Raw genomic sequence first — 13,076 nt, forward strand, 5'->3', positions numbered from 1 at the left:
GACGCAATCTGAAGAAGTGTGCATGAACATGAAAGCTTATACCCAGAACAAACTTGGTCTATAAGGTCCTACTGGACAATTTATTATTATTAATTTATTATTTATACCCCAGCCACTCTGGGCGGCTTCCAACAAAAGATTAAAATACAATAGTCCATCAAACATTAAAAGCTTCCCTAAAGAGGGCTGCCTTCAGATGTCTTCTAAAAGTCAGGTGGTTGTTTATTGCCTTGGCATCTGCTAGGAGGGCGTTCCACAGGGCAGGCGCCACCACCAAGAAGGCCCTCTGCCTGGTTCCCTGTAACCTCACTTCTCGCAGTGAGGGAACCGCCAGAAGGCCCTTGGAGCTGGACCTCAGCGTCCGGGTAGAATGATGGGGGTGGAGACGCTCCTTCAGGTATACTGGACCGAGGCCTTTAGGGCTTTAAAGGTCAGCAACAACACTTTGAATTGTGCTCGGAAACGTACTGGGAGCCAATGTAGGTCTTTCAAGACCGGTGTTATATGATCTCGGCGGCAGCCCCCAGTCACCAGTCTAGCTGCCGCGTTCTGGATTAATTGCAGTTTCCGGGTCATCTTCAAAGGTAGCCCCATGTAGAGCGCATGGCAGTAGTCCAAGAGGGAGATACCCAGAGCATGCACCACTCTGGCCACAGTCCGCAGGCAGGGAGGGTCTCAGCCACATGGAGAGTTGTGCTTCAGCATCTTCAGAGAACCAAGAAGGGCGACTTGCGTCTCGCGTGGTCCTGCGTCAGGTGGCAAAAGCGTCAGAGAAGCTCAGGGAGCCATTCCTCACAGCAGCTGGAGAATTCCCTTTCTGTTGCGTCATCTCCCACCTTTTGTTTTCCCTCCAGGGAGCTGAGGGAGGGGCATGTGGGTCTTCTCCTCTAATCGGCACAACAACCCTGTGAGGCAGGCAAGGCTGAGAGGCTTCGTGGGAGGCAGTGGGGTGTAGTGCTCAGAGCATGGGTGGGCAAACTACGGCCCGGGGGCCGGATCCAGCCCAATTGCCTTCTAAATCCGGTCCCCAGATGGTCCGGGAATCAGCGTGTTTTTACATGAGCAGAATGTGTCCTTTTATTAAAAATGCATCTCTGGGTTATTTGTGGGGCATAGGAATTCGTTCAATTTTTTCTTCATAATATAGTCCGGCCCCCCACAGGGTCTGAGGGACGGTGGACTGGCCCCCTGCTGAAAAGGTTGCTGCCCCCTGGGTCAGAGGGTCAGCTTGGGCCTGAGGGAGACACGGGTTCAAATGCCCAGCAGCCACAAAGCTCCCCGTGAAACCCTTGCGCCCGTCGCTCACTCTCAGCCCGGCCTGCCTCACAGGGTCCGTGGGACCAAAAAATGGGGAGAACTGTTTGCCACTTGGGGGAAAAGGTGAGATATAAATGCAATAAATATAATAATACAGCCTGGCTGGGATTTGAACCCTGCTCTCTCTCAGATTGACACTACCCACTAGGCAACCCTGGCTTTTTAATGATGCCTGTGGACTTTGGGAGGCATGGAGGGGCTGCCCCACACATTTCTGGGGGCTCACCAGGACCAGGGCTGAGGGACCCATTTTGCCAGCCTTGAAACCCCTGTGGTGGCTCTCAGCCTTTTCCAGGTCCCACTTCTGACCGGGGGGGGGGGGGAGTATTTGAGGGACCCCTGTCTCTTGGGGGGCAGTATTTGAGGGGCCCTCCCCATGTGACGGGCCCTTGGTGTCCTGCTGCAGCCGGATCAGGTCCGAGGAGGGAGCCTTCCAGGCCAGCCTCCTCTTGCCCCCCAGGGACAGTGTGGTGCAGTGGTTAGTGTCCAGCTGACCCCAGGGTGTGTCCTCCAAGCTCCCAGCCTGAGTCTGACCAAACTGCGGGAGGCAGAGGAAGACAGGAGGGCCTGGCCTGCTCTGGTCCAGGGTCCCTGATTTATGGGTTGAACAGATGCTCAATGGTCATTGATGGACCTCATAGGTATTTGCACATAAGCAAAATATGTATTTTATCAAAGTCCTTGTTGAACTGAAATACAATGAAGAAGTACGTTCATAGTGAAATACAATATTATTATATTAATAGTGAAATTGTTAAGCTCTAACTGTATGTAGGTTTTATTTTAACTGTTTTTTTATCATATATTTTGGAAATGTGCATCCAGTGGTTTTTCCTTTGATTTTTTTGGGGGGGCCCTAAACTAGAGCTTGTTGCGCTTATGCGTCCATCCGGCGCTGGGTGGAGGCGGCGCCCCATTGCAGACGCGCCCTCCCTGCCGCGGAAGCGCATGCGCGGGATGCCAACCTCTCGCCGGGCGCCACGCACCCTTTGCCAGCCCCGACGGGGGGGGGGGCGGGACCCCGAGCACTTCCGGGGTGCCAGGCGTGGTGGAAGGCGGAGAAGGGGCAGGGACTACATCTCCCAGAGTGCAGCGGGGTCGGGGCGCCGCGGGGCCTGCCGGGAAAGGTAGTTCTGCCCGCGTCGGGGAGCCGCGTGGAGTCGATCCGGAAGGGTGAGCGAGGCGGCGCGGCTGCCCCCCGACGGCGCTCTTGGGGAGGGGGATCCCGGGCAGGATCCCGCCCGTCGGGGGCCGGAGGAGTCCCCGATCGGCCCCCGACCTCCTGCCCGACCGACCCAACCCAGCGCCTCTCTCCCCTCTCCCGCCCCGTCGGGGCTGCAGGTGCGGCGGAGGATGGCCCGCGAGCGGCGGCGACCGGGACCCGAGGCGGGGCGGCGCCCGGCGGAGAAGGGAGCCCCGAGGGCGTCGGGGGCGGCGATGGGGGCGAGGAAGGGGCGCGGCGGGGGCACCGTCGGGGCTCCGGGGCCGGCGGGGGGCGCCGGCTCCCGGCTGGTGGCTGCGCTGGCGCTGGGCTCGCTGGCGCTGGGCTTGGCGGCCGTGGGCTACGGCGTCGGGGCGCGGCGCTGGCGGGCGGCCCGCGTCCTCTCCCTGCACCCGGCGCCGCGCATCCTCGACGCCAACAGCAGCGGCCCCGAGGCCCAGCCCGCCCGCTTCTGGGGCTCCTACCGGCCGCAGGTCTACTTCGGCATGAAGGCGCGCAGCCCCCGCTCGCCCGTCGCAGGTGAGAGGGGCAGAAGAAGCGCCGCGCAGGGTCGGGCGGGATGACCCCCGGGGGCCCCGTCCAACTCGGCGCTTGGGGTGCCAGGGGGCATCGCTGTCAACCCCTGATTCCGAATAGGATTCCTCGCAAGAAAAGGGGAAAGTTGACAGCTAGGCAAGAGGGCAGGCTGGGGCAGGGCCTTGCCCATGCACCTGGCGCCACTGGCACCCCTGGCCCAGGTCTACGTGGCAGGTGGCACAGAGTCTGGAGCCTTCAGGAAGCTCCTGTTGGCACCCATTTGTCTCAGGAGAGCAGCGTTGGGATAAAGTCCGATTTGGACAGGTGTCACGCTTTCAGCCTGGGACCCACTTCCAGCGCAAAACAGACCCCAGGTAGCTGCTGCTGGAAAGATACTGCCCCCATTGCCCCCCACTCACCCAGCAAAGGAGAGAGCGCTGGCATGATGCGACTCGTGAGGAGCTGGCACGTGTCACAGGCTGCTAGGACCGGGGAGGTTCTTTGTCCCAACAGCTGTTCCTTGGCAGCTGCTTTGGACATAGCTGTCAACGTTTCCCTTTTTTTAAGGGAAATTCCCTTATTCCGAATAGGATTCCTCGCAAGAAAAGGGAAAAATTGACAGCTATGGTTTTGGAATCTGTGGCCCAATCCTTCTGATCTTCGTGTAAGGGTTCCTCCCAGCTCTACGATTGCTCAGTCCTCTCCCAAAATCTGGGCGTCATCCGTGCTCCAAGAGGAAAGAAGGGAGCCAGTGAGTTCTGCAAGTCAGGCACAGATTGATTTATTTTTAAAATATTTTTAAATTAAAATTTCCATTTTAACGATCTAATCAAATCACATTAAATATTCCAAATTATACAAACAGATATCATATAGTCCAAATATTCTGCCAAATTATGAATTTTTATTGGGACTTCCCATGCTTCAAGTTTGGGGCTGGGGCTCTGATCCTCTCCTTGAGTTTCCAATAGTTCCTTTAAGTCAGGCACCGATTGGGCTTGCGAGGCTGCCGTCCCGGCCTCTGTACTCGTGGAGCGTGGCCAAGAGACGAGGAGGCAACGGGGTCTGTGCCTTTGCTGTCCCTGGCAGAGCGGCTCTTGCCCTCGCTCTCCGCATGGCGGGGGATTGGACTAGATGACTCCGGAGGGCCCTTCCGACTGCCATTCTGCGGCTCTTCCTGCAGGCCTCATGTGGATGCACCAGCTGGAGGGGGACGTCCGGCTGCGCCACACCTGCGAGCAAAGCGACGGCCTCCCGCGCTACGGCTGGCTGCTCCACGACGGCGTCAATTTTGGGGTCCAGGAGATCCAGGACGTGGGCATCAGCCTGCAGACGGAGTTTGTGAAGCGACCTGGGGGTCAGCACGGGGGAGACTGGAGCTGGAGGGTCACGGTGCGGCCTGAGGTGAGGGGGGAAGAGCCAGCGGGAGAGACGGGCATCTCTTAAGGAATAATAATAATAATATAATAATAAATTTTATTTATACCCCAGCCAGAGCCGGGCTCAGGGCAGCTAACACCAGTAAAAGTACAATAAAAACATAATAAGGGAAAAAACCCCAATTTAAAATACAGGTTAAAAAGGTAAAGGGACCCCTGACCATTAGGTCCAGTTGTGACCGACTCTGGGGTTGCGGCACTCATCTCACCTTATTGGCCAGCGTCCAGCTTCCGGTTCATGTGGCCAGCAGGACTAAGCCGCTTCTGGCGAACCAGAGCAGCGCACGGAAACGCCGTTTACCTTCCCGCCAGAGCAATACCTATTTATCTACTTGCATTTTGACATGCTTTCGAACTGCTAGGTTGGCAGGAGCAGGGACCAAGCAATGGGAGCTCACCCCTTCGCGGGGATTCGAACCGGCAACCTTTTGATCGCCAAGTCCTAGGCTCTGTTGTTTGACCCACAGCGCCACCCATGTGCCTAAAAAAATACAGGTTAAAATGCAATTTAAAATGCAGCCTCATTTTAAAAGTAGCCCATAGATCAAAAGCATAAGGGGAGGGAAACACAAGGGTCAGACTGAGTCCAAACCAAAGGCCAGGCGGAACAGCTCTGTCTTGCAGGCCCTGCGGAAAGATGTCAAGTCCTGCAGGGCCCTGGTCTCTTGGGACAGAGCATCCCACCAAGTAGGGGCCAGTACTGAAAAGGCCCTGGCCCTAGTTGAGACCAATCTAGCCACCTTGCGAAGTGGGACCTCCAAAGTGTTATCATTTGTGGACCTTAAAGTCCTCCGCGGGGCAGACCAGGAGAGACGGTCCTGTAGGTATGCACCCATGGTCCTTTGTGGAGCTGGAGGGGGGTGCAGGGGGGCTCCTGCCGAGCTGTTACCAGGCCCAGGCGTGCTTGCACCTAAGAAGAGCCTGCAGGATCAGGCCAGTGGCAAGCAGGATCTGAGCCGAAGAGGTGAGCTTTGCTGCCTCCGACCATGGAAGCAGAATGCAGCCATTGTATCTCATAGCCCCTGCTAGCCCTCTGCTCCGTGGCATGGGCTGCTGGCTCCTTCGCAGGCCTTCAGGCGGCAGGCCCTGGCACCCGCTTGACGGCAGACCTCGGGGGGGGGCCTACGCAGCGTAACTTAATTTTAAGCACAACGAAGCCTCTGGTTTCCTTGCCTTGTTCGTTCCAAAACACGCACAGCCCTTGAGGACATGAAGATAACACACCGCATCGCTCTCCTTTTGCCTCTTATCTTATCCCGTGACCTCGAGACAGCGGCCGAGGCCCCAAACTCTGTCCGAGGGGCGGAAGGGAGCCAAGTTTCTCCCAAGTTTAGAATGCATGGGGCTATGAAGATGATGGACTTTTTGGAGCTAGCCGACCTGACTGGAAGAGTCCGCCACCAGAAGGAGGAGGAGTACCAGGAGGAATGGATGAAATTCAAAGACTATTTACTTAAAAATGTTAAGATAACTTAATTGGAAAAATTTGCGAACATCAGATAGGCTTAGGATTTAAATATGTGATGTTAGAGAATAAAATGTTTAAAGTGTAATGAAAAGAAAGAACAATGTTAAGTAATTAAGTTAATTTTAGGAGGAATTTGGTTTTGAAAAACTGTTACACAGATACCGTATTTTTTGCTCTATAAGACTCACCTTTTCCCTCCTAAAAGGGGAAATGTGTGTGTGTCTTATGGAGCGAATGCAGGCTGTGCAGCTATCCCAGAAGCCAGAACAGCAAGAGGGATTGCTGCTTTCACTGCGTAGCGATCTCTCTTGCTGTTCTGGCTTCTGAGATTCAGAATATTTTTTTTCTTGTTTTCCTCCTCCAAAAACTAGGTGCGTCTTGTGGTCTGGTGTGTCTTATAGAGCGAAAAATATGGTATATACTGAAACTCAGCCAGAGGAATTAGAGGAAGTCACCTAACAATGTTATGAAGATTGGATTAAGTACAGTTAAGATGCTCAGCCAGGATGCAAAGGCCTGTCTCCAGTGGCGTAGCGTGGGTTGTCAGCACCCGGGGCAAGGCAAGTAATTTGCGCCCCCTAACCCGTGGATTTGCGCCCCCTAACCCTAACCCCCAGATGTTGCGCCCGGTGCGGCCGCCCCCCCTGCACCCCCCACGCTACGCCACTGCCTGTCTTAGATCAGGTTCCCGAGGCTTCGACCCACAAGTCTCACCCAGAGCGGGGCTCTCTAGGCGCCCAGGCAGACAGAATCCTAGAATGGTAGACTTGGAAGGGATGCCAAGGTCCCCTAGTCCAGCCCCCCGGCAGTGAATCCACGACAGAGCTCACCCTCCCACTCAATAATAAATAATAAAAACCGGGCTCAGGGGGGCTAACAACCAATTTAAAACACTTAATTGTAAAAACAGCATAAAATACAGCATAAAAACACGAATAACAATAACATTCAAAGTTCAGGAATCAATTTAGGGGAAATCCATCTAATAAGCATTAGATAGTCACCAGGGCTAGCTGGCTGAATTGGTCCTACTTGGGCCAGCGAGGAGCCCAGGGGAGAATTAGCTGTGGGGTCTCAGAGCGGGTGATCTTCATAAAAGGGGAAGGGGAGGGAAGAGAAGGGAAATAAAAGATCAGGCTGAATTCAAATTAAAGGCCAGGCGGAATAGCTCTGTCTTACAGGTCCTGCGGAAGGAAGTTAAATCCTGAAGTAGCAGTAGTAATAGTAATAATAATAATAATAATAATAATAATAATAATTTATTTATACCCCACCCATCCAGCTGGGCTTCCCCAACCACTCTGGGCGGCTTCCAACAAAACTCTAAAATACAATAACCTATTAAACATTAAAAGCTTCCCTAAACAGGGCTGCCTTCAGATGTCTTTTAAATGTCATATAGTTGTTTATCTCTTTGACATCTGATGGGAGGGCGTTCCACAGGGCGGGCGCCACCACCGAGAAGGCCCTCTGCCTGGTTCCCTGTCACCTCGCTTCTCGCAGGGAGGGAACTGCCAGAAGGCCCTTGGGAGATGGACCCAGGTGTCCGGGCTGGACGATGGGGGTGGAGACCCTCCTTCAGGGATACTGGGCCGTTTAGGGCTTTCAAGGTCAGCATCAACACTTTGAATTGTGCTCGGAAATGTCCTGGGAGCCAGTGTAGGGCCCTGGTCTCCTGGGACAGAACATTCCACCAGGTCGGAGCCATCACTGGGAAGGCCCTGGTGGAGGATAGTCTGACTTCCTTAGGGCCCGGGACCTCTAAACTATGGTTACTCATGGACCTCAAGGTCCTCTGCAGGGCAGACCAGGAGAGGTGGTCCATAAATACGAGGGCTCTAAGCCCCAAGGCAGGGAGAGGAGTCTTCCTGACGGTGCTTTCCTCTCCTCAGAGAACTGGGCCCCCGGCCCCCTTCATCTCCCTGCTCTTCTACGTGGCGACGGACGGGCAGGGGTCTCTGCAGCCTGTGGTGGAGCAGAAGACCGGCCGCTTGGCATCCCTGACGGGCACCACAGAGGAGCTGGGCCACTTCACCATCACCTTCCAGCAGCCCACCAACGAGGCTGGCACAACCCCTCTCTACGCCAGGTACCCTGCAGGGCAGAAGTGCCACAATTTCCAGTCCTGGGGGGGTGGGGTGGGGATGTGATTGTGTCTCCCTTAAGTAAGAACACAAGCCGAGGCGGATGGATCAGGCCCATGGCCCAGCATCCTGCTCTCAGAGTGGGCAGCCAGATACCCATTACAGGAAACACACAGGCAGGATCTGGGCACAGAATCAACTCTGCCCTCCTGCGGTTTCCGGCAGCTGGAATTCAGAAGCATTGCTCTGGACAAGAGGTCCCAAGGGTGGCAACACGAGAGCGGGGCCTTTCCTGCGGTGGCTCCCCATTTGTGGGATGCTGTCCCCAGGGAGGCTCACCTGGGGACTTCACTATACATCTTGATTGATTATCTGATTTATATATCACCCGTCAGCAAAAGATCTCAGGGCAGTTCACAGGACATTGGGTACGGGTATTGTATACATTCCAGATGGCCAATTTAACTTGCATACTGTTCAGTCATTACGGTACCAAATTATGATCAATGCAGTTCTAAAATTAATATTAAAATATGAATCATATTCTACAGCCTTTTAGCTCTGTTTGTGGGAAGGAGGGTTATGTTTAGTTTCGCTTTTGCTTTAATTACCGCATTTTTCCGTGTATAAGACTAGGTTTTTCCCCTAAAAAATAATGTAAAAAAACAGGGGGCGTCTTATACGCGGGGCCATCGCTCCCCATTTTCTTAAACTGGAGTCCCCAAAAATAGGGGCGTCTTACACATGGGGGTGTCTTATAGACAGAAAAATACGGTATATATTTTGTGCTACTATCCTTTATTTTTATCTTGTGAACCGCCCTGAGATCTGCAGGTGAAGGGGCACCATATAAATGAAATAGATAGATGATAGATAAATGATAGATAGACAGATAGATAGATAGATAGATAGATGATGGATGGATAGATAGATAGATAGATAGCTAGATAGATAATGATGAATGGATAGATAGATAAATAGATAGATGATGGTCGATAGATGGATGATAGATAGATGATAGATATATAGATGATGGATAGATAGCTAGATAGATAGAAAGAAACATACATAGACAGACAGACAGACAGACAGATAGATAGATGATGGATGGATGGATAGATAGATAGATGATAGATAGATAGATGATAGATAGATAGATAGATAGATAGATAGATAGATAGATAGATGATAGATAGATAAAGGATGGATGGATAGATAGATAGATAGATAGATAGATAGATAGATGATAGATAAAGGATAGATAGATAGATAGATAGATAGATAGATAGATAGATAGATAGATAGACAGATGATGGATGGATGGATAGATAGATACCTGCCTCTGGCCGTGGAGGAAGAGCCGTAGTCCTTGGCGCTGATTCTCGCTCCCTTTCTCCCTCTCCAGTTACAACCACCTGCAGGCGAAGGCCGAGGGGCTGGACCGCCTGAGCGACGTGGTGAAAGCCAGCCTGACCCCCCGCTTCACCTTCGCCCCCCCAGGAGCCCCCAAGCGCCGCTACTTTGGGGTGGATGCCTCTCACTCCCCGGCTGGGGAGCGGGCGCCCCCTCACAGCCAGCTGCTGGTGCACCAGGTGACGGTGTCCCTGCCCTGCCGCCTGGAGGTGCTCTTTGAGTCGGGCAGCGCGGGCAACCGTGCCGGGCGTCTGGCGGGTGAGGCTCTGTCGCAGGAGCTGGGGCGGCACACGGCGGCCTTTGAGCGGCGCTTCGAGGAGGCCTTTGGCCTGGCGCGCAAGGGCTTCTCCCCGCCGGAGCAGAGCTTTGCGCGGGCTGCCCTCAGCAACATGCTGGGCGGCATGGGCTACTTCCACGGGTGCTCGCTGGTGCAGTCGCCCCACGCCGAGCTCCCCCAGCCCTACCCGGAGGCGCCGCTCTTCACGGCCGTGCCCTCGCGCTCCTTCTTCCCGCGGGGCTTCCTGTGGGACGAGGGCTTCCACCAGCTGCTGTTGGCCCGCTGGGATGCGGCGCTCAGCCGAGATGTGCTGGCGCACTGGCTGGACCTCATGAACGCCGAAGGCTGGATCCCGCGGGAGCAGATCCTGGACGCCGAGGCCCGCGCCAAGGTGCCCGCGGAGTTTGTCGTGCAGCACAGCAGTGCCGGAAACCCCCCGACGCTTTTCCTGGTGCTGCGGCAGCTGCTGGCGCAGGAAGCTCTGGAGACAGACTACCTGCGGCGCCTCTACCCGCGACTGCAGAGCTGGTATGACTGGTACAACAGCACGCAGGCCGGGCCTCTGCCCTTCACCTTCCGCTGGCGCGGGCGCGACCAGGACACCCAGGCGTTCCTGAACCCCAAGACGCTGACCTCCGGCCTGGACGACTACCCGAGGGCCTCGCACCCCTCGGAGGACGAGCGCCACCTGGACCTGCGCTGCTGGATGGCCGTGGCCTCGGGCGTCATGGCGGAGGTGGCCACGCGGCTGGGGGAGCCGGCCGAGGAGTACCGGCGCATGGCGGAGGCGCTGTCGGATGGGCAGCTGCTGGACCAGCACCACTGGGCCGAGGCGCTGGGCACCTTTGCCGACTACGGCAACCACACGCAGGCGGCGTCCCTGGAGCGTGAGAAGCTGCGCCCCCCTCCTCCGGGGCAGCCCCTGCCCATGCCACGCCTGCTGCGGGTGGTGCGCAAGCCGCCCCGGCTGCAGTTTGTGGGGGGCGCTTTTGGCTACGTGAGCCTCTTCCCGCTGCTGCTGCAGCTGCTGCGCCCCGACTCGCCGCGCCTGGGCAGCCTGCTGACCGACCTGCGCAGCGAGAGGAAGCTGTGGACGCCCTTTGGGCTGCGCTCGCTGTCGCGCTCCAGCCCCTTCTACCTCAAGCACAACACGGAGCACGACCCCCCCTACTGGAGGGGCCCGGTGTGGGTCAACATCAACTTCCTGGCCGTGCGGGCTCTGCAGCACTACGGCCGGCTGGAAGGGCCCTTCCGGGAGCAGGCGGCCGCCCTGTACCGGGAGCTGCGCGCCAACGTCGTGGGCAACGTCTACCGGCAGTACCTGGAGAGCGGCTACGTGTGGGAGCAGTATCACGACGGCACGGGCAAGGGCCAAGGGTGCTACCCCTTCACGGGCTGGTCGGCCCTGGTGGTGCTCATGATGGCCGAGGAGTACTGAGCTCCCGAAAGTGCCAGGCTGCCTCTGCCATGCTCTTGGCGGGTGCGGTGCCTGCCTCCTCCCCCTCAGGTGTTTTGACTCCTGGGCAGCTGCCCTCCACTGCTCTCCCTCCAGGATCCGACTTCTAATTTTCTAGCGAAATAAAGCTGTGAAGCTGGACGTGCCGGTGGCCTCTTGCGGGAAAGGAGCTGGGCTGGGGGAAGAAGCCTCTTCGGGCTGCTTGGGCATTCCCATGCGCTGCCGCCTCTGGAGTTCGGGGCGGGGAGATGGTCTTGGGGTCAGAAGCGAAGGCAACATGAAAGGGGTTTTTGCGCTCAGAGCGGCTCCCTGGGGCTGCTGGTGAATCTGTACTTGGGATTTTATTGTTATTTTGCAAAAGTTATATGCCACTTTATTGTTTTGAAAAACCCTCAAAGCCTTTACATGTTTTTAGCTGCTGGGAGGAAGGGTTTTGACTGCCCCCCTGCTGCTTACGGTTTGGGGAGTGCAGCTACAAATGTGCTGCCAGTTAACACCTTTTTGAAGCCTTGGGGATTAATGGGTTTATGGTGCTATAAGCTGGTATGAACTGGGATCAGCTGCTTCAGGGCCACAGCATGTTTCTCCACACTCAAAGAATAATAAGAGTTGTAGAAGGGACCTTGAGTATCATCTAGCCCAACCCCTCTGCAACACAGGAATACGCAGCTGTCCCAACTGGGGCAACCTGCAACCTTGGCGTTATCAGCACCAGACTCTAAGCAACTGAGCTGTTGCAGCCAGGCAAACATAAGAGATATATGCATGCCTGTAAATGTAGCCACACGGGCCATCACCCTCGCCTGAATTCCATCCCAGTGCCAATACTTAGGTGGGCAAAATGGCACCATCTGCCCACAGGAGGGAGGGAACCCCCCAGCCCAGCCTTCAAATCCCAACCCCAGAGGACAGAGTGAGCTGAGCCCCAAAGGATCTGCCTGACTGGTTGCTGGGAGATACGGAAAACTCCAGAGGCAGAAACCCCTCCCTGCCCCCAATCACCTGCTAATAGTTTTCCCCGTGGATCTGCCCAGAGCTTGAACGTCCTGCCCCCAGGGAGGCTGCTCTGCCCCTGGACCACGGCATCTCTCGCCAGGCCATCTCCAGGCACCCAAAATACTTAGCGGCTTCATCATGCCGTCACCTTTCCTGGGTTGCAGGCCCTTCGGCAGCGACAGCTGGAGGGGAGAGGGCGCTTGCTGCTTGCTGGTTCCCCCGGCTGGCCACTGCAAGAACAGGAGGCTGGTCCAGATGGGCTGGGGCAGCAATTCAGCTGTCCTCCTCGTCTCCTTAGTGCTGCCCTCCGGGAGCAGTTGCCTGGAAATCTGGGTTGCCACTTGCAAGGAAACTGTTTTGGCACAGGGTGCTACAGCCAACCATTCCCCGTCCCGGCCAGATTCCCAGAGTCCCCCCCCCCCTCACAGGAGACAAGTGTGGCCCCGCTGCAAGTGTGGACTTGGTGTTCAGGCAGATTCTTCAGCTCTTGGACCTCTGGGTTTCGAGTCCACAGTCTGCCATGTGAGGTGGGCCTCCCTGTTTGGCCACATGGATTTGTGGACAAACTGGTATCGCGAAAGTTTGCCCCGTCTCCAGCGTAACCCCCCACCCAATGAGTGGCCCCTGCCATAGTTAGGGAGCAATGCATAAATGCACCCCACCATTCTCTAGCCACATTTGCCTCCTTATAGAGACTGGCTCACTTGCTTCACTATGCAGCCTGGATATTGCATGACTTCCTCGCTGGGCAAGAAATCATGCTAAGGAGTCCCATTGCTTTCCGGAATGAGTCATTTGCACACTTGTACTGCTCTCACTATTTATTTTATTTTTTTGCAACCCTCAAGCCCAGGGCTGAAGTCCAGCTGCAGACTCTGCCCCCAAACA

General features: G+C 55.7%; 1 protein-coding gene across 1 annotated transcript; it reads left to right on the plus strand.

Annotated features, from left to right (window-relative positions):
* Positions 1-2,462: 2,462 nt before the first annotated feature.
* Positions 2,463-11,333, plus strand: MOGS (mannosyl-oligosaccharide glucosidase). Its single transcript, XM_083458724.1, has 4 exons — positions 2,463-3,058; positions 4,239-4,459; positions 7,855-8,051; positions 9,452-11,333. Exons 1-4 carry the CDS (start codon positions 2,671-2,673, stop codon positions 11,172-11,174), a joined length of 2,529 nt encoding a protein of 842 aa, XP_083314850.1. The 5' UTR covers positions 2,463-2,670; the 3' UTR covers positions 11,175-11,333.
* Positions 11,334-13,076: the final 1,743 nt, after the last annotated feature.

The sequence above is a fragment of the Podarcis liolepis genome (genome assembly GCF_965112155.1).
Source record: "Podarcis liolepis genome assembly, chromosome: 9".
Taxonomy (NCBI): Eukaryota; Metazoa; Chordata; class Lepidosauria; order Squamata; family Lacertidae; genus Podarcis; species Podarcis liolepis.